A 24,035-nucleotide genomic window follows, 5' to 3' on the forward strand; every position below is an offset into this window, starting at 1 on the left:
CCCGCCCCTCTCGCAGCGGCGGCGGGGCGGGACCGGGGTGGGGCGGGGTCGAGGGGCGGGGCGCGGCGCCGGCCCTCGCCTCCGGAGCCCCGCCCGCCCCGCCCCGGCCCGTCCGCCGCGGGGTCCCGCGCCGCCGCCGCCGCTCGGGCCTCGCTGCTCGGCGCCCCGCCGCTCCGGTGCCGCCGGCGCCTCCCCGCTGGCGGCGAGGCCCGGCCGCCACGCCCGCGCCCAGAGTGTGCGCAACAGGCGGGCGCCGGCGAAGCTGCGGGCGCCGGCGAGCGAGCGCGACCGGTGACCGAGCGGTCGGGGGCGGCGAGCGAGCCCCCGCCCGCCCGGGGCCGGGCATGTGCGGCAGGGCGACGGGCAGGGCGCCCGGGCAAGGGCGTTTGAAGGAAACGTGAGGCGCGGCGGCGGCGGCGACGGCATGGACGCGGCGGCGGGCCGGAGCCCCGAGCCGCGGGAGAAGCCGCCGGTGCTGGACGGGGAAGCGGCGGGGGCGCCCGCGGGGACGGCGGGCGCGGCCCCGGCCTCGCCGGCGGCGGCGGAGCAGATCGTGGCGGAGGGCGAGGCGGCGGCGGCGGCGGCGGCGGGCACGTTCGTGCAGCGGCAGCTCGGGGCCATGCTGCAGCCCGCCGTGAACAAGTTCTCGCTGCGCATGTTCGGCAGCCACCGGGCCGTGGAGATCGAGCGGCAGCGGGTGAAGTCGGCCGGCGCCTGGATCATCCACCCCTACAGCGACTTCAGGTGGGACCCGGGCCCCGCGCCCGCCCCGGCCCCGGCCCCGGCCCCGGCCCCGGCCCCGGCCCCGGCCCCGCCGCTGTCCGTGGTGCTGAGCGCGGCTCCGCCGCCCGGCCCGGCCAGGCCCGGCCCTGCCGCTCCGCCGGCGACCGTGGGGGCAACAAGTGACGGGTGCCGGGGCTCCGCACCGGGCCAGGGGGACGCGGTTTCCCACCGCAGCCGGGCAAGCCGCCCCGGGGCCGGCCCGCACCGGTGCCTGGGGCCGCGCTGTCCCGGCCCCTTCCCCATCCTCGGGTTGGCCCGCTCCCGTCCCCACCGGGAGACAGACAACTTTCTTCTGCCTCAGCCCCTCCCCGGGCCCTCGGGGCTCCCGCTGGGCCGGGGGCAGCCCAGCCGAGCCGAGGACCTCCGCTGACCCGGCCCTGGGCATGTGAAGGAGGAGGCGGGGGGGCCTCTCTTTGCCTCCTCGCACAGCTTTTCTCCCCTCCCTTCTCCAGGCTGTTTTTAATTTCTGCGTCTGGCGAGGAGCTGCACCGTCCCTGGAGGGACACGGGCCCCACGAGCTGTCCGCAGAGCCTGCCCAGCACGGGCTTCGTCTCCATAGCCCCGGGAGCTGCTGGGAGAGGGCAGGGCACCCAGTGAGGAGCCGGGCCTGGCTCACGGTGTCACCGGGATCACAGGGAGAGCTCAGGGATGGATGATGTGGGAGGAACTGGGTGTCACGGGGATGTTGAGTCATATAGGGTGAGCTTTCTCTACGGGGAATGAAGCTGCCAGGCAGTCATCTCCTGCAGCAAGCTGTGACACGGCTGATGTCTCCAGCCTGGTGAAGCACCCTGGAGTGGGGCCGGCACCTGCCGCAGGTCCCCGGCACCCATAGCCAGCTCCCCTTGCCACTGGGCCCTGACCTCCCATGCACGCCAGCTCCCCTGCACTGCTCCAGCACGACACCAAGGGCTGTGAAGCCCTTAGAGCCCTTTTCCCAGGGAGGTCGCCCCAAAGTTTGTGAGCCTGAGCTTGGCAGGAGCAGCTTGTGCAGTCAGTGACATGAAGCGAGCTGGCAGGTAGACAGCCGGTAGGATTACACCGGTGCTTATCACATTATGAGGATACATAAAGGCCGTTGAGATCAGGGCCCTGTGTGTTCGTCTCGACACAGAGTAAAGGACAGGGCCTGTCCTGAAGAGCTTAAGCCTAAATCTGAATCAAGAGCTTCCGGCAGGTTCAGGGGGCAGGCAGTTTCCCTGCTCAGCGTGTGGTGTTTCTTGGGGCACAGCGTGGGGGTGCAGGAGACAATTGCTCAGCCAGGTCAGGCTGCTTCTGCCTCGCCTGCCCCAGCAAACCTTGGCCATGGGCGGGAAGGCATTAATTTGTGCGAGGCTCCTCAGCCCTGGGGGAGCTCCCCAGGGAATTGGTGCCCCCCTCCCTGCCAGGCTGTGGTGCTCTCTCGATGGAGGAGCCTCACATGGTGCCACGACTGCTCCTCTTCCCTCCTCCCTGCCACCTGCAGAAAGGCCAGTGCCTGTGCCCCACCAAGGACACGAGGTACGAAACACCCGCAGGCTTCTTGTCACGTGCAAAGGCCAGTTTGGATCCACAAGGCACTAAGAATTGCCCTGAGGTCACCTTTGGAGATTCAGGTCTATACCCACAACCAGGGCTGGGGCTAACAGGGGCACCTGAAGGTGGGAGCTGGACTTGCTTTTCCAGGCACCTGTAAAGACTTTTGAGTGAGGAGCCCAGGAGCCACCAAGCTGTCACAGGAGCTGTCACAAGCCTTGTGAAGAATGAGAACATGCCAGCCACATTTGCATGTGAATGGGGATGCTGAATTTCATGGCATAACCAAACGCTGATCAACTGCTGCCCCGTGTCTCTTGGCTTTTCCTCCAAAACCTCTGAGCTTGTCCACTCTCAGAGAAAGGAGGTGGATTAGAGGGTCCTGCAGGCCCAGGGCTGTGTAGCTCCTGCCCAGTGCTCGTGAGCAGCCCCTTTGGGGTTAGACGCGTTCCTTCTACCTTCCCCGTGGTGATGGCACTTGTCTGTCCTTGCTTGGCTGCTGCCTGGCTCACCCATGCTACGATCCCGACAGCCTCCCTGGGCCCCGAGTCCCTCGGCTGCCTAAGGAGCTCGGCACTCAGTTTGCATAACCAGCAAAGCTTATTCTAAATCCCGCTAAGCCAGCCTAGGTGGTGGTGGGGAGTCTGCAGGGATGACAGGGAGCTCCAGGGAGCAAAGCCCATGTCCTCCTTGAGTGTTCCACAGGGCAGATGTAAAGTTTGGGGCAGGGGCATACATGTGCATGCACTGTCATGCTGTGAGGAGAGGGAGGAGCAACAGCCAAGGTCCTTGAGTGACAGCCTCTGTTCCTACACACACAGGGTGATGTTTGTTCCCCCAGACCCTTGGCCCTGCTCTGCCTCAAGGGCCGGTGCAAAATTGCTCCTCTCCGTACACATGTACTTCCATGTGTCCCAGCCAAGCAGCGGGGTGTTAGTCATGTGCGTAGGCAGGCACATGTGCATGTGACCTGAGCGCCTGTCTCTCCACAATGTGTTGAACTCTCTTAACTTTGAACCTCGGTTTGCTTTCTAACCAGCTGTGTGCTGCCTCTTCCCACTTCTCCCTGCCCTGCTCTGTCCCCTGCGCTCCCTCCCTGCAGGTTTTACTGGGACCTCATCATGCTGCTCCTGATGGTGGGAAATTTGATCATCCTGCCCGTGGGCATCACCTTCTTCAAGGATGAGAACACCCCTCCCTGGATCGTTTTCAATGTGCTTTCGGACACTTTCTTCTTGGCTGACCTGGTGCTGAACTTCCGGACAGGCATTGTGGTGGAGGACAACACGGAGATCATCCTTGACCCTCACGCCATCAAAATGAAGTACTTAAAGAGCTGGTTCCTGGTCGACTTCATCTCTTCCATCCCAGTTGACTACATTTTCCTCATCGTTGACCTGGAGACTCAGGTGGATTCTGATGTCTACAAGACAGCCCGGGCCTTGCGCATTGTCCGCTTCACCAAGATCCTCAGCCTGCTGCGCCTGCTACGCCTCTCACGCCTCATCCGCTACATCCACCAGTGGGAGGAGGTGAGAACCCCTTGGGGGGTCCAAGGCCCCTGGTCAGGGTCTCCGGCCAGATCAGGGATCCCTGGCTGTGGGGTACGGCTGGCTGGAGGGTGGGGGTTCAGAGGGCCATTCTGGGAAAAGAGTTTCTCTGTAGCTCCACTCCTGCCTCTTTCCCAGATCTTCCATATGACATATGACCTGGCCAGTGCTGTGGTGAGGATCTTCAACCTCATCGGCATGATGCTGCTGCTGTGTCATTGGGACGGCTGCCTCCAGTTCCTGGTGCCCATGCTGCAAGACTTCCCTGAGGACTGCTGGGTCTCCATCAACCACATGGTGGTGAGTGCCTTGGGCAGGGGCAATACTGGCTATACATCTACCAGCGGGAGGAGAGGATTTGGTCATGTATCTCGTACTCTAAGGCTGGAGCTGCCTGGATCCATGTGCTGTGTAGCAGCGTCTTTCTGGTCACAGCCTTGCAACAGCAGTGAGATGGGGTAAAGGGAATCTATGCATCACCTTCCCGTCTCAGCCCACCTTGGCTGCTGCTGGAGTCAGAGCACCCCAGGGAATCCCTCATACCCTGCCCAGGAGGGAACAGGGCAGTGGGGCTCCTGCTTCTTCCCCAGAGCAGGGGCTGGTGCAGGGTCAGGGCTTCGCGCAGTCCCCAGTGCCTCCTCCTGGAGCAGATCTCTGCCCTTTGGGCTTGGACGCATCAGAAACCTTTTTTCGCTGGGGCTTTGGACTCCCTGGCTCGGGGAGGGGGGACTGGAGGGTTCAGCCCAGCAGCTCCTTCCGACAGACCCCCCAGCGCCGCTGTTCCCTCATCTGCAGAATGACTCCTGGGGGAAGCAGTACTCACATGCCCTGTTCAAGGCCATGAGCCACATGCTCTGCATCGGCTATGGCCAGCAGGCACCTGAGGGCATGACCGACGTCTGGCTTACGATGCTGAGCATGATCGTGGGGGCCACTTGCTATGCCATGTTCATCGGCCACGCCACCGCCCTCATCCAGTCGCTGGACTCATCCCGGCGCCAGTACCAGGAGAAGGTCAGTGGGGTGGGGTTGTGAGTGCCTGTGTACTGGGGGAAGATGCCCTGGCACGAGTGGGTCCAGCTCCAGAACCAGCTCAGTGTGGGCTGCCCTGCCCTGCAGATTCCTGCCCTGATGTCTACCCTTGCCACTCACCTGGGGAGTGTGGGAGGCAGGGTCAGGCTACCTATTTGGATAGAGACACCCCATTCATGATATTGGGGTTCACCCTAGCATAGTGAGATCCCATGCTGGCCTCTGCCCTGGGACCCTCTGCATCATGAGTGCACAGGGGTCCTGTACTCTGCCCCGGACATGGCCTTTGGGACAGGGCCCTGGAGCAGGGGTGCCTGGATCCCAGCTCCAACAGCAGCTGCTTCTCACTGCCAAGAAGAGGGAAAGCGTTGGCCAGCTGTGCCACTGGCCTCTGGTGCAGTGCAGCTTGTTTCAGTGCGGTCCTGTGTGGCTCTGCCTTGTCCCCACAGTACAAGCAAGTGGAGCAGTACATGTCATTCCACAAGCTTCCTGGGGACACGCGCCAGCGGATCCACGAGTACTATGAGCACCGCTATCAGGGCAAGATGTTTGATGAGGAGAACATCCTGGGGGAACTCAGTGAGCCACTCAAAGAGGTATTGGCAGGCACCCCAGTGCTGGTGACTTGGGGGAGGGGGGGTGGTGCTTGCTGGGGTCAGGCTCGGCAACGTCTCTGCTGACCTGCTCCTCACCCCACAGGAGATCATCAACTTCAACTGCCGCAACCTGGTGGCCAACATGCCCCTGTTTGCCAATGCGGACCCCAACTTTGTGACAGCCATGCTGACCAAGCTGCGCTTTGAGGTCTTCCAGCCCGGGGACTTCATCATCCGCGAGGGCACTGTGGGCAAAAAGATGTACTTCATCCAGCACGGGGTGGTCAGCATCCTCACCAAGGGCAACAAGGAGACAAAGCTGTCTGATGGCTCCTACTTTGGGGGTGAGGCTGGGCTGGGGGACCTGGAGAGCAGAGGGGAGCGAGAGCTGCCAGGAGGCAGGAGCTGGGGCATCCCTGCTGTTTCTGCCCATCCCCTTTTGCCCACTGCCAAAGACTTGGCATCCAGCTCACACTGGGCTCTGGGCCTTAGAAGTCCACCACCCCTGTTCTTATGGGGTACCTTGTCCAGCATATTGAGTCAGAGCCCTGAACTCTGGCTGTCTTGGGCAGAGGGGCCATCCGCTCACCTCACCTCTGGCCAGAGAGGAGGGTGGTCTAGAGCAGAGCATCTGAGCCAGTTTACAGGCTACATGCACAGGTTTGGGAGAGAAAGGGGCCAGGCAATCACAGCAGCCATGCCCAGGGATGTCTCCATGGCTTGGGGAGGGAGGAAAAGGCTGTGCTTGGCTGAGGACACAGCCGTGGCTGTCCAGACTCCCAGGTCTGTCCTTCCTCCTGGGTCATGCTCTGTTTCTGTGCAGGATGTTGGAGTGCTAGGCAATCCTGTCCCTGCTCTGGCTGCCATTATCGGGGGAGGCTGTTGGGAAGGGGATGGATGGCTGCATCATCCTGACACCCAAACCTGTCTCCTGCAGAAATCTGCCTTCTGACGAGGGGCAGGCGGACGGCTAGCGTGCGAGCTGACACCTACTGCCGCCTCTACTCCTTGTCGGTGGATAATTTCAATGAGGTGCTGGAGGAGTATCCCATGATGCGCAGGGCCTTCGAGACGGTGGCCATGGACCGCCTGGACCGCATAGGTGAGAAGCGGCCCCTGGGCCCAGCACGGCCACCTCTGTGCCTGCTCCCAGGGGCCACAGCACCCCAGCCCCATGGGTGATGACATCACGGACCCCATGGATCATGGCATCCCAACCCCATGGGTGCCCAGCAATGAGGATAAGGGGGAGCACAGGGAAGGAGCTTGCCTCCAGGATCCCTCTCTCCTCCCAGGCAAGATCTGAGCAATGCTGTATGACAAGCTTCCCAGGGGGGCTGTCACCTGCCCCACACACATATTTGCACTGTCTGGTGCCCCCTCGCCTGCAGAGGACAGGCAAGACCACAGACCCCAGCCCCCAGCCTGGAACCTTTGGAGCTAGGACTCCCTTGTTTTGTCCCTGCTTCACCCTCTGCCCCAGCCTGGACCCTCCCCAGGGTCTTGCTTCCCTTTGGCACACCGCTGATGTTTTACTGTCCCTTCCCCATGGCCACCCTGCCCTCCACAGTGTCCCCAAGAGCCAGCGTTCCCAGGGTCGGTGACACTGCTGCCTCCCACCCAGGGAAGAAGAACTCCATCTTGCTCCGCAAGCGAGCCGAGCACAGCGCAGGGCCCATGAACAATGAGATGATCCAGCAGATTGTGAAGCACGACCAGGACATGGCCCACAACATCCAGGACCTGCAGCAGATGGCAATGGGCCGGGAGCTGAGTGGCAAGCCGGTGATCTGGGAGCCACTGGTGCATGCACCCCTGCAGACAGCTGCTGCCACCACCAACGTGGCCATTGCCTTGACTCACCAGCACAGCCTGCAGGCCCACATCTTCCTGCCGCCCTCCTCCATCTCCAGCCCACTCTCGCCTGAGGCCACCTTGCTCACGAAGCAGGTGCGCAGGTCCCAGCCCAGCCTGGGGGGCTCCCGGCCCTCCTCTGTGAGCTCTCCGTCAGGGGCGCAGTCCCACCTCCAGACGCCCGCTGCAGGTTCGCCTTCCTCCCCCATGGTCCAGTCCCAGGCACCCCTGGAGAGCGGGGGCCAGAGACCAAGCCATGGGGCGCAGCCCCTGCCACGCGCGGCGCAGAAGGGGGATCTGCCGGCGGCGGCCAAGCAGGCCCCGGCTGGCTCCCAGCCTCAGCTCTCCAAGTCCTGCGGCGCCTCGGTCTCCACCTCACTGCTGCAGCAGGCAGCAGGGGCTCCATCCCCCAGCTCGGAGCAGGTGCTGCCGGCGGGGAGAACGCTCCACTACAGCCTGTCCCGAGCCACCGGCTCCCACATCTCTCTTCTGATGCAGCCCCAGCAGCTGGTGAAGCACAGGAGCACCCAGGGCCTGCCGGTGGGGCGGCTCACCCAGGATGTCCGGCTCCTCTCCGCCTCCCAGCCCTCCCTTCCCAATAAAGTGGCCCAGCAAGCTGATGCGAGCTCCTTGCAGCAGGGCAGGAAATCTGTAGGGAACCTGGCCCGCAGATCCTCTCCCTCGGTAGCCGGACTCCTCGCCAAGCCATGTCCGGGGATCCCAGGCCAGCCAGCACACTCGCAGCAGATGCCTTCAGGATCGCTGGCTCAACCCAGCCGCTCCGTGGCGGGAGCATCCACCCCACAGTCCCCGGTCTCCGCATCCAGGCAGGCAGCAGGTCCCTCCCGCAAGGGCTCCGTGGCCTTCAGCCCCGAGGTGGAAACGGGGAAGCCCAAACTCCCATCCAACATGTGAGTCCCCAGCGGCACCCATGCACAAGCAGGACGGGTCCTGGCACCCTGGCAGCAGAGGCAGCAGGAGAGGCAGGGTACCTGGCGAAGGCCTCCAGCCCCGGCTCTGTTGGAGGGAAGACAAGGTGAGAGGCAGCACCTGGGGCCGTGGACTGGCTGCTCCGGGCATGGGGGCACGGCAGGGACAGGTGTGGGGCAGCCCCAGAGCTGGCCCAGCTCGATGAGGAGGGGGGTCTGCTGACTGCCCTGAGGAGGGGACCCTGCCTGGGCTCTCCCCTCCTTGCTCCATCACCATCTGTCCTGAGTCCTGCCCTCCTCCTGGAGGCAATGGGATGGGTCAGAGCCCTTGCCCAAACTCTGGCCTCCCTGGGGAGCCCGGCTCCCCACAACTGCTCCTTGGGGGCCAGGGCCCCCCATGGCCTCTCCTCGGGGCCAGACCAGCGCTGGTGGCTGCTCCAGCAGCAGCCAGCACATGTCCGCCTTGATCCCCAAAAAGCTCTGCCCAGTGCCCTTGCTTTTTGGGAGAGGAGGGAGAGGCAGCCCCCCAGGGCCCATTGCCGAGGGCAGAGTGAGGGGGCTGGAGCCCACAGCAGGGTCTCCCTGGACAGGCAGAGTGCAGGTACCCAGAGCCAGTGGGGGCCAGGTTCCCCCCTCCCTGAGGCCCTGGCAGGTCCTTTGGGGCACGGTGGCAGGACCTGGGGGTCCCAGGCAGGGTTCCCCTGGTGTGACGAGTGCCAGGTGTTGGAGCTGGAGGCAGATGGGAGCTGAGCAGCCCCCAGGTGCCTCTCCCCGGCTCAGGGGAGCATCTTGCCTCAGAGGTGCTAGGTCCCCGCGGGGCTGGGATGTGCTGCCGGGCAGGGCTCTGCCCCCACACCCAGGTGCTGCGGCATAGACCCATGCTCTGGCAAGCATGGGGAGACCCAGCTGCCTGCAGCTCCAAGGAGGATGCTCAGAGGGGACAGCCCAGGGGCAACCCCGCTGCCTGCGGCTACTGGTAGGATGCTCAGCCTGGGCTGTGCTCCTCCCCTGCCCTGCATTCCGGTCCCATTTCCAGACTGCCTGGAGATGCTGGTCACCAGCGTCACAGCGAGCAAAAGGGTGTCGTCAAGAGATGCCAACCCTGGGCAGCACCTGGATGACGTGCAGGGCCATGGCGCTGCCTCCCCTTGCCCTCCTGGGTCTCTGTGCGGGAAGGCAGGGGCCCAGGTTCCCCGCAGCTGACCCACATTGCCCTTCCAGAGCCAGTAGTCAGCAATGTGTGTTCAAGTTGTGGCTCTGCCGAGCAGCTGAGCTCTGCTTACAGTGTCGCTTTGGGCCAACCGTGTTAACAGTCCTGGTTAGAGTAGTGTCCCCTCCTGACCCCGCCACGCTGCACAAGCTGCTTCCCACTACTGGAGTCAGGAACCATGGCTTGTAGTCGTGCTCTGGGGCTTGGCTGCCGCTGAGCGGGGCCTGCCAGACCCCTGGTGCAGCAGGTGAGGGTCTTGTTCCACACAATACTTCTCAAAGTGAGGTCTTCAGTTCTCCCCCCTCGTGTTTGGGATGTCGGGACCAGTCCGGACTGCAGGGCTGCTTGGGGAGCCCAGCCTGCAGGGCACAGCAGCCCAGCAGGAATCCCTTCAGCGTGTCCATCGGACAGGATGTCCAGCACTGCCTTTTTTTCACAGACTTCAACTCCCCTTCCCCGCCCACCCCCCATGTCCCGCTCCATCCCCATGGTTGGTGTCTCCCTGGCAGCCCCTCGGGAAGGGGTCTGCAGCCAGGCTGCATAGTCAGATGTTCCTGGGCTGCGTTTACACTGCGTGATGTAGATGTTTTAGCGGTCATCCTAGGTGTCCCCCGCAGAGCACGCGGGCTGGCCCGGACGGCACCGAGCACAGGTCTGCTTCTGCCAGCTGTACCACCGGTGCACCCTCCCCACGCCGCAGCTCCGTGCCAGGACCCAGAGCCACCCTGTGCTCCAGTCACCACCACGGTGGACCCTGGCCATGAGCTGCATCAGCTCATGGCCCCAGTGCCCCGTCCTGGTGGGGAGGCAAGAGGGGCACCTGGAAGGGTGGGGGCCGGGAGTGCCGGCCGTGTGCACACGTGTCTCTGTGGCATGCGTGGGCGCAAGTCTAGCCACCAAAGACCATGCTCCTTCACTCTTGCACTCACGGCAGTCAATGTACAGAGCTTGTAGTTTTCATATCGCAGAGAATTTAAAAAGCATTTTTTATTTTTGGTTGTTGTACATAATGGATTTAAATAATAAAGAGAGATTCTGAGCTGGTCTGGAGGAGCCTCCTTCGGCGCCGTCCACTGGCACCCCAAGCACCCTGCCTGCCAGGACAGGACAGGGGGAGATGCCAGAGTCCCCCTCCTACTTAAAAGCCAGATCTGATCCTGGCCCTCTGCAGAGCCAGGAGCAGCCAGGGCATCCTTGGGTGCCCAGCAAAGGGCCTCTCCCCAGCCCTGCTGACCCAGGCAGCGCAGTGGGAGCCCAAAGGCAACAGGTCCCCTCCCACCCACCCCATCCCTTTGGGCCCCGGGGAGATTAATGTTTAATCTTTGGTTATTTTCCCCTCCCATCTCCCTTCCATCTATTAACATGGGGGGAGGGGGAGGTTTGATACCGCCTGATTGCAGAGCAGACTCTAGGCATTAACTAGATTAAACGAAGGTCATGCAGCACGAGATGGGCTGGGGTGCACGACCCACGGCAGCCGGGGCATTTGTGGCACACAGCCCCAATGCAGCGGTGCCAGTGCACCCGGCATGGGTCTGCGGGCACAGCTTTGCTCTGACTGCACCCCTCCCTGTGCACCCCTCCTCAGCAGCTCCTGCCTCAGCACCCTGTTGCAGCACCAGCAGCACGGTGCAGGCAGGACGCCAGCACACGCGGCCATTGCACAGTGCCCTGCTGGCTCTCCCCACAGCAGCTCTGCTGTAGGGCTGCGTCACAAGGGCAGCCCCTGCCCGCACCCCTGCACCCAACAGCTGCCAGCAGCCCCACCGTCAGCAAGAGTTAGGCTCTGTGATACATGATGAGATCAGAGCTCATTAGTGGTTTCTTTCTAATTTGATTATTTCAGATTACACTGAAGCCAGCCTGATTAAGAGTGTGCGTAGGCTAACAGTCCCCCACCCCAGCATCCTGCTGGAAGGCCGGGCTGCGCTGCCAGTGCCCAGGCCTGGCTCTGCCCAGCCACCGAGCTGCTCCACAGAACACACCAGGGCTGCCCGAAGCAGAATGAGCATTTTCTTGGAAGTACAATTCCAGCCCGCGTTTCTCATGCCCAGCCAGGATTTACCCACCATCTGCAGGGCTGAGCAGCTCAGGCAGCCAACGCAGCTGGGGCTGGGGAGGAGGCGAAGGGATGCGCTGGCTCCCACCGTGTCCCAGGGCAAGGCAGAGCCCCGCTGCCTGCCCCGGGGGTAAGAGCAGAGCCCTGTGCAGCTGCCAGCAGCCCGGCCCCAGCTCTGCGAGGGCACCCGACCCCTCCCCCGGGGTGGGGTGGCTCAGCCCGGAGCCCCTGCGTTCCCGGCTGCGGCAACGGCGGGTGCGGGGGATTAGCAGGTAAGAAGGCAGAGATTAATTAAACCGGGGTTATCTGAGATTAGAGGATTACGGCGGATAAACGGGAGATTGCCAATCAGCGGCGCGGGCGCCGGGGCAGGGGGGGGATGCCACCGTAGAGCTGCGCCCACCCAGCATGTCCCCGGCCCGGGTGGGTGATGGCGGCGGGGATGACGGAAAGCCAGACCCCCCCGGTCCCCAGGCTCTCAGCCGCAGACAAAGGTGTCTGCATGGCACCCCACCACCCGACACCTGCACCCCCACACCTGCGCTGCACCCCCCTGTTACACTGCACAGCGACCCTGCCACCCCCCAGCTTCCCCCCGGCTACAGTGCACCCCTCAGCTGCCCTGCACCCCCCACCTGCCCGCACCCCTGCACCCAACAGCTGCCTTCGCCCCGGGCTGCGCCGTGCTCCGGCCGGGCACTCGCTCCATTCGCTCTCTCCACCAATCAGCCGGCTCGGTCCCGCCCTCCCCGCGCTCTTACTGGTTCAGCCTCCTTGGCCTCATCCTCATACGATGGAGCGGGCCAATGAGCGCAGGCGCCAGCCGTGGCCAGCGGCTGACTCCGCCTCCCGCGCGGGGCACGCCGGGGATTGTAGTCGGGTGGCGGCGAAGCGCCCGCTGTCCCCGGGGCTCCGGACTACGCGTCCCGGCGAGCCCCGCGCCCGGGCGGAGCGCAGCGGGGCGGGTCGCCTCGCTTCGCCTCGCCTCGCCTCGCCTCCAACGCCGCTAACGCCGTCGGGGCGCTGGTGGCCGGTCTGGGCTGCGGTCTCGGTCACCATGAGCGGCAGCGGGGTGCGGGGGGCGGCGGCCGAGCGGGAGGAGTTCGTAAGCTTCTTCCCGCAGATCGTCCGCGACCTGACGGAGGGCGGCTTGGGGCATCCAGAGGTGGGCGACGCCGTGGTCCGGCTGAAGGAGGTGAGGGAGGCCCCGGGGGCCGGGGGAAGGTGGGGGCGGGGGCGGCGGGGCCGGGGCTGCCCGCTCCTCGCTGCCCGCAGGTGCTGGAGTACAACGTGCCAGGCGGGAAGTGCAACCGCGGGCTGACGGTGCTGGCCGCCTTCCGGGAGCTGGCGGCCCCCGGGCAGCAGGACCCGGAGAGCCTCCGGTGCGCCTTGGCCGTCGGCTGGTGCATCGAGCTGGTAAGAGCTGGGGCGGGGGGGCAGACGGGGGCCCTGTGAGGATCCCGTAGGGACCCCGTGGGGACCCCCACCATCCCCTAACCCAGCCTCTTGCAGTTCCAAGCCTTTTTCCTGGTGGCTGATGACATCATGGATGCGTCCCTCACCCGCCGGGGGCAGCTCTGCTGGTATAAGAAGGTGAGAGGGTTCAGGAGGCCCCTGTCCGCTGGGGGAGGGCAGGGAGCCCTGTGGGGTCAAGGTGTTTTGTGACACCTCCCTGCCCTCCTGGTGCAGGAGGGGATCGGTCTGGACGCCGTCAACGATGCCTTCCTCCTCGAGTCATCTGTCTACAGACTGCTGAAGAAGTACTGTGGGGAGCGTCCCTACTACCTGAGCCTGCTGGAACTTTTCTTGCAGGTGAGCCCGGCCCCTGCATCCCCTTCCCACAGATTTACCTTGGGTCTGGGCCGTTTCTGGATGTTTGGTGGTGTGCAGGTCTCAGACTCTTCCTTAAGTTCCTGGGCATCCTGCTAGGCGTGCACCCTTCCTTCAGACTCTGAGAGGAGTCAAAATGGGGCTTGGGTTTGGGGTTTTCAGTGTGCTGTTGGGACTTCCCTGGGGGATTGCATGATTAAATCCTTTCTTTCCTCTTCAGACTGCCTACCAGACTGAGCTTGGGCAGATGCTGGACCTCATCACTGCTCCTGTTTCTCAAGTGGATTTGAATCGCTTCAGTGAGCAGAGGTAAAGAGGCAGAAAAGGCAGAGATGCCAGCCCTGTTGTGGCAGGTTGGTTCTGCTTGCAGTCCCTTCCAGACTGTGTAAGAGAGACAACGGCTTGCTGAAATGCTGCTGTCACCTACCAGGCATTGCGGAGCGACTGTTGCTCATGCTGTCAGAGCATCCAGTCAGCACTGTGACCACAAGCCCATATTTAGCAGTTGTAGCACATCACTGTGAGTGCTAACTGCCATGTTAGAAAGACTGCACGTTTATGCAGAATATAAATGTCCCTGTTTCCTGCTGTTGTGTGCTGGGAATTGGCTCTGGGTCGTGCTTCCTATGAGTCCTTTCAGGAGGAGAAGGGGAAGAAAGGAAGAGGGAATGTCACCTTGGTGAAGGACAGGTTTTCTCTTGCAGTCCAAGCTGACAGTGTGGCATAGATGTCTGGGCACCATCATGGTTTTGGAGATGTGGAGAATTAGTGTGTAATGACCAGGTTTTATATAATCAAAGCGAAATTATAGCTTAGGTTGTCAGAGGGTAATTGGGGGCTGGTTTGGAGGGAGATGCTGTTTTTTCCTGCTGGCCCTGATCTGCAGAGCCCTGATGGGAGAGGAAGGCCTGGGCTTTGTCACTGAGCGTCGTTCCCCTGTCACAGGTATAAGGCAATTGTTAAGTACAAGACGGCATTCTACTCCTTCTACCTGCCTGTGGCCGCTGCCATGTACATGGTGAGTTTTATGCAAACAGTCTCAGGAGGGACCTAACCTTTGGTATGAGGCTGTCGAGGAGGGGAGGGAGTTTGGGAGATGGGAAAAGTAAGGGTGGAAGGCAAGTACTGGAAGGGTTTATTCCTTTTTCACCCCCTCTTAGGCTGGTATTGACAGTAAGGAGGAGCATGACAATGCCAAAGTGATCTTGCTGGAGATGGGTGAATTCTTTCAGATCCAGGTAGGAGGTGGCTCCCCATCCCTCAATGCTTGTAAGACACTGGTTGTGGCGCTCACGTGTTTCCATCTTCGTACAGGATGATTACCTGGACTGCTTTGGGGACCCGGAGCTGACGGGGAAGGTTGGCACTGATATCCAGGACAATAAGTGCAGCTGGCTGGTGGTGGAGTGTCTGCGTCGGGTCACACCAGACCAGAGGTGGATCCTGGAGGTAACACCACCAGGCTGACAAACCCCCTGGAGCTGGGGGAGAGGTGGTGTGGACTCCCTCCCTGAGGACGCAGTATAGAGGGAATGTAATGCCATAACATACACCTGAAAAGCCATGTGCCAGCCTGCAGAGCTGCACTGTGCTGCTACCTGGCTGGGAGAAGGCTTGGTTGTTGTGAGTAGTGTAAGACAGTAGCAGGGAGAACAAGAGGTGACTCCTGCCACGCTTTGAACGAGCAGCTCTGGCAGTGGCCGTAAGCTGGGCCTCAGCCTGACTTGTTCTGGTGTTTTCTCAGGAGAACTATGGCTGTAAGGAGCCCGAGAAGGTGGCAAAGGTGAAGGAGCTCTATGAATCTCTGGGCATGAGGGCTGCTTTTCAGGAGTATGAGGAGAGCAGCTATCAGCGCCTGCAGGAGCTGATCAAAAAGCATGCCAACCGCCTCCCCAAGGAGATCTTTCTTGGCCTAGCTCAGAAGATTTACAAGCGCCAGAAGTGATGGTGGGCCTGCCTGTGGACTACTTGCTCTTTGCTAAGGGGGCCTGGTGGGTTTGCACCCCCCCCCCCCGCCCGTAGCTGCCTCGAGCTGGTCCCTGCCCCACCATCCAGTGGGTCTCCTGCCCTGGGGTGGGGGGCTAGGGGCTGTTTGTAGACTGGGGGGGGGGGGGGGGGGCTGCTGGGGGGTTTGTAGATCGTCCGCCAGCCTGTGTGTCAATAAATATAAATTATTGTGGTCGTGTCGCTGCCTGGTGTTGTCTGGGGATGGGGCTGAACCGGGGTGGGGGGCGGGGGGATGCCAGCACCCCTACGCTTTCCGGCCGCAGGGGTTGGGGAGGGGGAGGGGGCGGACCGAAGCACCGCCCCCCGTCTCCCGGGAGGAGCGGGACCGGGGCGGCTCCCGGGCGGGGCGGGGGCGGGGCTCCTCCCTCCTGCCAGCCGCATTCGCCGCCGCAGCGCGACGAGGTGAGCGGGGCTGGGGCCGGGCTGGGGGGCATGGCTGGCTCCGGGCAGCCGCAATGGGGAAGGGAAGGGAAGGGAAGGGAAGGGGTGGCTGCAGCCCGGCAGCACCGCTCTCGCCGCGGGGGCCCGCCGGTCCTCCAGCCCCGGGACCTGAGCTCGGTGCCCGGTCGGGGCCGCCCCGGGGTCTGAGCTGCCCATCCCCTGCCCGAGGCCGCCGGCAGATGCCCGGGGCCGGAGCTCTCCCCTCGACAGGGGAAGGGCCGAACGATGCGGCAGGCTGCAGCAGCTGCCATATCTGTGGCGTTTCCGAGGCCGAGCCAGGGCCGAGTGGCTCCTCACCTGACCCTTTGGCCGGCCGTGCCATCCTCCCTTGGCCAGGACCTCCCCGGCTGAGGTTTCAAGGGCGTTCACTCCTTGACGGCATCTCTGAGTCACTCCCGACCCTCAAGACCCGGCAGAGGGAATTCAGCCCTGCTGCTGCAGCTGCCTGGACTGGCCGGAGCTTCCTTGGACCACGATCAGGTCGTGTTCCGCGGATCAGCTGCCGGCTCACCAGTGCCTGGCTGCAGCCCCTGCTTGGCTGGACAGGCCCGAGTTCGGTGGGGAGCTGTGGGGCAGCCCCTCTCGGCTGGGTGTATTTCTGTCTCTGAACCCACAGGCCCTTGTGCTGGTCCCCTGCAGCCGGCCATTCCTTGCTCGGTGGCTGCTGCAAGGTCACTGCCATCCCTCTTGCCCTGTTCGTTCCTCTCCACGTTTGTGCTGCTGCATTCTCCCCTGCCAACTGAAAGGGTGTTTGATGTTTGCAGGGAGCTGGATGATCTGAAGAGGGGAGCTGTGGGGCTCTCTGAGGAGCCCTGGCACTACCAGTGAGGCAGCATCATGCTGGCTCCGAAGAAAGGCCTACTGTGCAACCTCAACCACATCCATCTGCAGCACATCTCCCTGGGGCTGCACCTCTCCCGGCACCCAGAGCTGCAAGAGAACTCTGGCTCCATGGGTGGAGGAGACCAGACTGGCTGCAGCGACTGCCCGGAGAACTATGACCAAGTGGATGCCAATTCTAACAATCCCTCCTTGAAATGCCAGTGTTGTGAGTGTCACACTCAGCAGCCGGTGATGTTGGGTCTCCAGAACCAGGCAGCTCAAGAGGATTTCCCCTGCCTGCATGCTGGGGAGGAGGAGGTGGCTTCCCCTTGTGATGCCCCTTGTGATCTGGCTTCCTCCTCCTCCTCTGTCAGCAGCTGCTCGGATTTCAGCTTGGATGACTCCCCGGTCTCCGTGTACTGCAAGGGGTTCTCCAGAGAAGAGTCCCAATCCCCTGAAAATCAGCCCACCATCAGTCCTATAGAAGATGCCCAGGATGGCAAGTCACTGGCTGACCAGGGTAGGACAGGTGATGGAAGACACGCCAACCTCAACCCCCTGGTGCTCCAGAGACCAGATGCCCTGGCTGGAGAGAGCCCGGACAGCCTCTGCAGCAGCAGCTTGCTTGACTCCCAGTGTGATGAGACCTCTCCCAGCATGGCAGCACAGGAGACCACCAGCATCTGCACAGACCTAGACCCTAACTGCAACCCCCTCCCTGACCCCGATGCTGTGCCTCCAGCTCCGCTGGCACCAGGACGGTGGGATCCCAGCCCAAGCAGAGCTCCTGAGCTGCAGCCACAGGCTGGCAGCCTCGCCCCGCCTGTGCCCCCCCGGCCCCAGAGATGGCTGCAGGTTCTCAGTGGGCACAGAGCACAGCAGCCGCTCTTGCCTGCACGGCCGGCAGAGCCGGAGCCTGGCTCAGGTGACCTCTGCAGAGACGTGGGCAAGAAGACCATCACCTCATTCCATGAGCTTGCCCAGAAGAGGAAGAGGAACGCTGCTGGGCCCACTCTTGCCCAGGCCAGGGCTGACCGGAGCGACTGGCTGATCATATTCTCGCCTGACACAGAGCTGCCACCCCCCAGCGAGCTCCTCTCCAGGGCCGTGGGCCAGGAGCCAGCCTGGCCCCAGCTCCAGCACGACTGGCCAGCCAGACCTGCCAGCTCCAGGCAGAGAGAGGTGACAACGTTCAAGGAGCTGCGGTACCGCAGTGCCTCCAACAAGCCCAAGAGCCAGCCACCTGGTGAGTGGGCAGAGCCGGTGCCATCTCAGCACCCCTCTGCACCCCTTGAGACGGCTGTAGGCAGTGAGGGCTTAGGCTGGGTGCCACCCGTGCCTCTGGGCGGACAGTTGCTGGCATCTATGGACAGCCACCAGCTGAAGAGGAGGAGATCCCGACCAGGACTGCAGCCCATTGCGGAGGGGCAGCTGGGGGACGCAGAGGAAGGGGGGCTGCCACCACAAAGCTGTCTTCCAGGAGAGAAGGAGCTGGGCTCTGGCTGCGATAAAGATGCCCTGGTTTGGAGGCTTGGGGGTCCTGGTGGGGACCCCTGGGTGCCAGGGACGGTCAAGAGAGGAGAAGAGACCAGCGGGGAGGGTAAGAGTTTGGGTCCCTTCCAAGCTGGGTGCAGGAGTGTCACCCTTTAGGGGACTGAGCGGGGCAGGGGGGACCTGCAGGCTCTGGCACAGCGGCCACGTCTGAAGCTGCAGGACTTGGGGGGGCAGCCAGTTGTGGAGGTGGTGGCTGCGTGTCACAGCTGCATGCCGAGCCAGCCTGCTCCTTGCTAGCTGGAAAGATGGTTTCTGTGCCTCTCGAGCACTCTGTGCCGGGCAAGCCCGAGAGGCCACTGCTGCCCTCCGCTTCTTGCACGCGTGGGTTTTCCCCCTCCACATCTCCGGCTGCGCTCGGGTGGGACCCCTGAGCGTCCCCCCAGTCCCTGGGGCTGCCCTGGCCTGTCCCGGCTGCCCAGGGCCGGGCTGGCCCCGCCGAGGCGGCACCTCCTCACCCCGCCCGGCCCACGGGCTCCCTCCGGGCCCTTCCTCTTCCCCGTCCTTCCCCGCCGCGGGGCCCGACCCGCTCCGCCCCCTGCCCTTCGCTCCGCCGCTGCCTCCGGCTCCATGGCCGAGCGCGACCAGGCCGGCCCCGGCCCCGGTGCTGCCGGCGGTGAGTGGGGCCGGGGCGGCGGGGCGGGCTCCTTGCGGCCTCCCGCGGCGGCCTCGGGCCTCGCTTCCCCCCGGCCCCGCCGCCCCCCTCACGCCCCTCCGCCGGGGCAGCGCCTCACCGGCCGCGGGGGAGCCCGGCCGTGGCCCCGCGGGCTGCGCCTGACCCCGCCGCCTCCCCCCCCCCCGGCTCTCTCCAGCCAGCCCCTCGCCGTCCGCCGCTGGAACCGCCCCGGGAGCAGCCCGGCCTGGCGGGGGGAGCACGGAGGGAGCCCACCGCCCCCGGGGAGAGCAGAAGAAAGGTAACGGCCCTGCGGTGCCGGCCCCGCCGCCCACCCTCGGGGCCGAACGGCCGCTGGGCCGGGGCGGTTTCCCCTCTGGAGCCTCTGCCCGGTCCGGCCCGTCCTCGCCGAGCGGGGCTCCGGGAGGTGGCAGGGGCTTGGCGGGGGCGGGGGGGAGGTGAGGGGCTCGGCCCAGGGGCGGGGGTGGGCGGTGGGCCTGGCTGGTGTTGCGGGCGCGGGCGCGGGCACGGGCAGGCAGGGCTGCCTGCTGCAGGGCCCAGTCCTGCCCGCCTCTCGGCAGATGGGGCTGTCGAGCCGGAGAACGGGGGTGGGGCTGCCCCGGCATCTTGGAAACACCTTGAGGGTCTCCTGCCCACGTCTCCATCCTGGCCTTGTCCCCTTGGAAACGGTGGGTCCTTCATCCCTGCACCCGAGAGCTACAGGTTCCCATGGCAACGGCCTGGGATGCTCCATTACCCTCCTGCCCGCTCCTCCCTGGCTCCTCCAGGCCTTGATGTCCAGAGCTGCTTCTTGCTGCAGCTGTGGCCAGCGTGATGCTGGTCAGCCCCAGCCAGCCCCGCGCTGCTGATGGGCTGAGGCAGGTGCTACAGTGGTGGTGGGGTCGGGTGCCACGTTGACATCTTCCTTTCTGTTGTCCGGCAGCCCTGCTGATTGCCGTCAGCACTGCCGTGGATAAGATTATTGCCCACTTCAGCACCGCGCGGAACCTCGTGCAGAAGGTGAGGGTCTGGGCTGAGGCTCTGGCTGGGCTGGGGTGGGTAGGAGCAAGGGCAGGCCATGCAGGCTTTGGGCAGGAGGGGCTTTGGGAGTTCCAGGGGGAGGATCCCACCATCCCTCCCTGCAGGCTCAGGGTTAGGTGCTGCCGTTCCCCTCCCTCTCCTCTCCTTGTGCCGCCCTACTTAGGCCCAGCTGGGAGACAGCCGGCTCAGCCCAGATGTGGGTTATCTGTTGCTGCACACCCTCTGCCCTGCGCTCTATGCCTTGGTGGAGGACGGGCTGAAGCCATTCCAGAAGGATGTTATCACAGGCCAAAGGAAAAATTCCCCCTGGAGGGTGGTGGAAGCCTCTGTGAAGACAGGTTGGTGTGTGGAACACGCTCCTGGAGATGTTGGCATCTCAGGGTGCCTGGAGCCCTTTTCCAGCCTGGCCTGAGGGAGAATGTGTGCCTAGAGCAGTGACTGTCTGTGTTGTGTATTTCACAGGCCCCAACACCCGCTCTCTCCACTCCCTGTGCTGGCACGTGGCTGGGCTGGCCCCTCTCAACAGCACCAGACAGAAGTTTCATGCCTTTATCCTCGGCCTTTTGAAGTGAGTATTGGGCCTGCTGGTCTAGGCTGTCCTTGCTGTGATGGCAGGTTGGAAGAGAGTCCCAGGAGCTCTAACTTGGGTTCCTTTTGTCTTGTTTAGCATTAAGCAGCTGGAGCTATGGATCTCTCACCTGCAGAAGAGCCCAGGTAAGGACACAGTGCCTGGAAGCTCCCCACCCAACTCCTCTCCTGTTTGCCAGGGTGATAATCCCATACCTGTTCCACCCACGATGCTTGGCTGGGATTTCCGTAGTGGATAAGGGCATTGTTTTTCATGGTGCATCTTCAATACAACACCCAGCAGAAGCTCATCTGACCTGCTAGGACAGACTAGCTGGCCCTGGGAGGGGTGTGTGGGCAAGGGCAGGGCATTTTGCAGCTGTGCATATCTCGTAGGTGTAATCTCCGTGCTGTATTCACCCACGGCCTTCTTTGCCCTGAGCCAAGGCCCTCTTCCCCACCTCGCTGATGAACTGCTGCTGCTCATCCAGCCCCTCTCGGTGCTGACTTTCCACATTGACCTGCTCTTTGAACACCACCACCTCTCCGTGGATGTAAGACCCTTGTCCCGTCAGCTAGAGTCGCCTCTGTCTCCTGCCCATCACTCTGCTCAGGCGCGGGGGGCTGTGCAGCCCTCTCTGGAGGGCCAAAGCAGTGCTGCAGGGGCAAGCCTGGAAGATGAGATCCCCCCTGATACTCTGGGGAGGGCAGCCGGTGCAGAGGGCAGCATAAGGTCCCAGTCCCAAGCAGCTGTGCGTGGGCTGGTCCCTGGCCCCCAGGTGGGGGCTGCCCTGCAGCAGACCTTCCAGCATGTGCTGTGGTGGGGCGACCAGCTCAGTTGCACTTTCCTGGGAGCTGACAGCCTCCTAGAGACCCGCAGGCCCAAGGCAGGCCCTCAGGACACTGGGGCTGGCCTCAGTGGCTGGTGGGGCCAGCTGAGCCAGGCCTCCAGGATTTATGCTGGTCCTAGCAAGGAAAAGTTCCCTTTTGTCTGGTGGACAAAGCTGCAGATGGCTGTGGGGGATTCCAGCCCTGGCCAGGTTGCGCGATCCCAAACATCCGTGAATGAGCCTAAAGGCACGGAGCTGCAGCTCCTTCAGACCAAAGCTGTCCCTGAACTCTCCAGTCCAAAGCCCAGCAGCAGTGCTGACACCTCTGGGACCTCTTCCCCTGAAGACCTCATCCCGCCTGCTGGAGCTGGAGCACCCACCAAGCCAGATGATCCTGCTGCTGAAGAGAAATTCCTGGTTGTTTGCCCAGAGCCTCATGCAAATAGGAACCAGGCAGCACCTTCTGACCCAGAGGCGGGTGGTCATCCTGGTCCTGACAAGGGCAGCTGGCTGGGCCGGCTCTTTGGAGCCACTAGCCCCTCTGCCAGGAGCTTGCCTCCCAGTCCTGACACCAACTCAGCTAGGTCCAGGTAAGACCCAGCTTGGGCAGGCAGGGTGGGGGGAGAAGCACGTGCTGAGGAAGGGTTTTTCTCCCAGGCAGCAAACGGAGAGCACACCATGAGGCTCGCTGGCCTTGCAGGGTGTCTTGTACTGCCTGTTATCCAGGTTTTGTGCTACTGGGATTAGCGCATTTCCCAAGTGCTGCTGTCATCGCATTGTATCAGTCCTTTAGAGCAGCAGGAGCTTGTGGTGGAGGCACAAGGTGCTTGATAGGGCCTTTGTCAGCTCCCAGACCACCAGAATAGTCTGAGCAGGATGGGTGGGAAAAGGCTTCCCAGGCGACCTTGTGGCTTCCTTTGCTTTGTGGCAGGAGACCTTCTAGCTGGCTGTCCCCCAGTGCATGTGTCCTGGCTGTGGTGGTGAAGGGGCTGGCATCTGAGAAGACCCATGCCCAGGAACAGCCAGAGAGGAACACATCCAACTCACCCCAGACTCACAGGTGATGCAGGGCACTGTAGTGTTTGGGGCTGGAGAGCTGGTGGTGGATTTTTCAGGGCGGGGGAGCAGGGGAAACAGGGGCTGTTTCCAGACATAGGCTGGCTATCCTACAAGCCTTTGTAGGGAAAGGCTTGCACCAACACTCCTTGTTGCTAACTTCCACCTTGACTGCCCCCCCCGGGGATTCCCCCATCTCCTGCTGAGCTTTGGATGAACCTGTGTGTCTGCCTAGCCCTCGTCAGTTGTTTTTCCCAGACATTTTTGTGGGGAGTTTTGAGCATTTTGTTTCTCTTGTATGCTTTGTGGATACACAGCAGCTTGTTGGAGCAACTACATGGCAGCTCTGACCAAATCGTGGCAGGTCAGAAAAGCTGTAGTGGTCCATCTGTGCTTGCGCAGTGTCTGTCCAAGCAAGCACGGAGGGCGAGTGGCCATCCCACACCACGTTCAGCCGTCTCCCTCCTCCCCAGCCCTCGCTGGCCCTGACCTAGATCTCCCCACCATGTCTGCACAAGAGTTGCTCATGCTCTGCTGCTGCTCCAAGGGTCTGTTTGGCAGGACAGCTTTGTGATGTGGCTTCTCGATCAAATCCATCATCAGATGGCATCTCTGCCTGAGGAGGGTGGTCACTGGCTCCACACATGAGCATCAAAACCCCTCCAGAGTCCTGTGGGAGCCTCTCTATCTGGGGTCCATGGGGAGGTAAATCCCCGATGGCATTTGTTGTGCAGGGCAGTTCGGGCGCTGTGTGACCACACTGGCACAGCCGATGGTCACCTGAGCTTCCAAAAAGGAGACATCTTGCAGCTGCTTTCCACCGTGGATGAAGACTGGATCTGCTGCTGCCATGGAAACAGCACTGGCCTAGTTCCTGTTGGTTACACATCCCTAATTTTGTGAGGAGACCTGAGGAAGCAGGTGCCACCTCCTGGAAGGACTGTCTCCTACCATGTCTTCACCACCTTCAGGGCTGGCAGTTCTGCAGGGGACCCTGCCCTGGTGCCCGTCACTGCTGCTCGTTCGCATGTTACTGTCTGCCGTGGGTGCATCCCATGAGCCACTGCTGTGTGTGTCCCTGCAGAGCTGCTGGTACTTCACTGTGGCTCCCATTTGGGAACTGCTCTCGCTCGTGCTTCCTCAGCTGCTGCCCACGCTGGTGCAGGGGAGGGAAGGACCCTGTCCCTGTGCGGTGCTCACAGTCCTGGATGTTGTCTCTGTGCTGTTCGTGTCCTGCCACCTCCATGTGCCCTGCTCTGCCCTGGTGCTGGGGCTGGTGGCCCAGGCTGGCCCCAGCTGCGGCTGCACAGTCCCAGCACTCTGTAAATAGTTGTAACCACAGAAACGAGCTTATTGGGGGGGGAAGGCTGGAAATAAAGGTTGTGACTCACGTGTCTGCATGTGTGAATGGATCATTGTGGTTGGGCGGGGTGGGGGAGGGCAGCTGGAAATGGCCATGTGGCCCATGCCTGTGTGGGTGGCCCAGGCTGGTGCTGGGTCTTTGGCAAGTAAATGCTCTTGCGGAAGAAGCCAGCACATGTAGGGCTGCGCTGGTGCTCAACATACCAACAGCAGAGGTCAACCACAGTAAGGTGTCGTGCCCAATCTCCTGCATGGTGTAGGAAGAGGCAGCTGCAAACATGCAGAGCCAGAAATAACCCTGGAAAAGTGTGCGTCATGCTGGCTGGCTGGCAACCAGCCTCCCCCCCAACCCCAAGATGGAAGCTGCACAGCACTAGTAAAGGTGTT

The 24,035-nt window shown here is 62.8% G+C and overlaps 3 protein-coding genes across 6 annotated transcripts; all 3 read left to right on the plus strand.

Moving 5' to 3' along the window:
- Positions 1 to 124: 124 nt before the first annotated feature.
- HCN3 (hyperpolarization activated cyclic nucleotide gated potassium channel 3) lies at positions 125 to 10,508 on the plus strand. The gene is made up of 8 exons (XM_052797190.1): positions 125 to 744; positions 3,401 to 3,830; positions 3,987 to 4,148; positions 4,644 to 4,862; positions 5,330 to 5,476; positions 5,580 to 5,820; positions 6,414 to 6,578; positions 7,101 to 10,508. The coding sequence occupies exons 1-8, from the start codon at positions 425 to 427 to the stop codon at positions 8,243 to 8,245; spliced, it is 2,829 nt and encodes a 942-aa protein (XP_052653150.1). The 5' UTR covers positions 125 to 424; the 3' UTR covers positions 8,246 to 10,508.
- Positions 10,509 to 12,494: 1,986 nt separating this feature from the next.
- Positions 12,495 to 15,466, plus strand: FDPS (farnesyl diphosphate synthase). The gene is made up of 9 exons (XM_052797191.1): positions 12,495 to 12,723; positions 12,804 to 12,944; positions 13,041 to 13,121; positions 13,218 to 13,340; positions 13,579 to 13,667; positions 14,304 to 14,376; positions 14,519 to 14,596; positions 14,673 to 14,807; positions 15,103 to 15,466. The coding sequence occupies exons 1-9, from the start codon at positions 12,586 to 12,588 to the stop codon at positions 15,301 to 15,303; spliced, it is 1,059 nt and encodes a 352-aa protein (XP_052653151.1). The 5' UTR covers positions 12,495 to 12,585; the 3' UTR covers positions 15,304 to 15,466.
- A 224-nt stretch (positions 15,467 to 15,690) lies between these two features.
- Positions 15,691 to 23,682, plus strand: RUSC1 (RUN and SH3 domain containing 1). Of its 4 annotated transcripts, XM_052797288.1 has the most exons (10): positions 15,691 to 15,767; positions 16,571 to 18,228; positions 18,992 to 19,093; positions 19,736 to 19,812; positions 19,997 to 20,171; positions 20,296 to 20,401; positions 20,501 to 20,547; positions 20,797 to 21,820; positions 22,162 to 22,290; positions 23,021 to 23,682. In XM_052797288.1, the coding sequence occupies exons 2-10, from the start codon at positions 16,644 to 16,646 to the stop codon at positions 23,187 to 23,189; spliced, it is 3,414 nt and encodes a 1,137-aa protein (XP_052653248.1). In that variant the 5' UTR covers positions 15,691 to 15,767; positions 16,571 to 16,643; the 3' UTR covers positions 23,190 to 23,682. The 4 variants fall into 4 exon arrangements, with proteins under 4 accessions (XP_052653248.1, XP_052653250.1, XP_052653247.1 ...); XM_052797290.1 differs by lacking the exons at positions 15,691 to 15,767; positions 23,021 to 23,682 and adding an exon at positions 22,760 to 22,982 and having other exon boundaries at positions 16,512 to 18,228; XM_052797287.1 differs by lacking the exon at positions 15,691 to 15,767 and having other exon boundaries at positions 16,514 to 18,228.
- The last annotated feature ends 353 nt before the right edge of the window (positions 23,683 to 24,035 follow it).

Source organism: Harpia harpyja, chromosome 9, assembly GCF_026419915.1.
Source record: "Harpia harpyja isolate bHarHar1 chromosome 9, bHarHar1 primary haplotype, whole genome shotgun sequence".
In the NCBI taxonomy this organism is placed as follows: domain Eukaryota; kingdom Metazoa; phylum Chordata; class Aves; order Accipitriformes; family Accipitridae; genus Harpia; species Harpia harpyja.

Coding starts and splice junctions, on each gene's coding strand:
- HCN3 (XM_052797190.1), top strand. CDS start 425: ATGGACGCGGCGGCGGGCCGGAGCCCCGAGCCGCGGGAGAAGCCGCCG. Junction 4,863..5,329: donor GGCGCCAGTACCAGGAGAAG/GTCAGTGGGGTG, acceptor TTGTCCCCACAG/TACAAGCAAGTGGAGCAGTA. Junction 6,579..7,100: donor GGACCGCCTGGACCGCATAG/GTGAGAAGCGGC, acceptor CCTCCCACCCAG/GGAAGAAGAACTCCATCTTG.
- FDPS (XM_052797191.1), top strand. CDS start 12,586: ATGAGCGGCAGCGGGGTGCGGGGGGCGGCGGCCGAGCGGGAGGAGTTC. Junction 13,122..13,217: donor AGCTCTGCTGGTATAAGAAG/GTGAGAGGGTTC, acceptor CTCCTGGTGCAG/GAGGGGATCGGTCTGGACGC. Junction 14,808..15,102: donor ACCAGAGGTGGATCCTGGAG/GTAACACCACCA, acceptor GTGTTTTCTCAG/GAGAACTATGGCTGTAAGGA.
- RUSC1 (XM_052797288.1), top strand. CDS start 16,644: ATGCTGGCTCCGAAGAAAGGCCTACTGTGCAACCTCAACCACATCCAT. Junction 19,094..19,735: donor CCGGGGAGAGCAGAAGAAAG/GTAACGGCCCTG, acceptor GTTGTCCGGCAG/CCCTGCTGATTGCCGTCAGC. Junction 22,291..23,020: donor AACTCACCCCAGACTCACAG/GTGATGCAGGGC, acceptor TTTGTTGTGCAG/GGCAGTTCGGGCGCTGTGTG.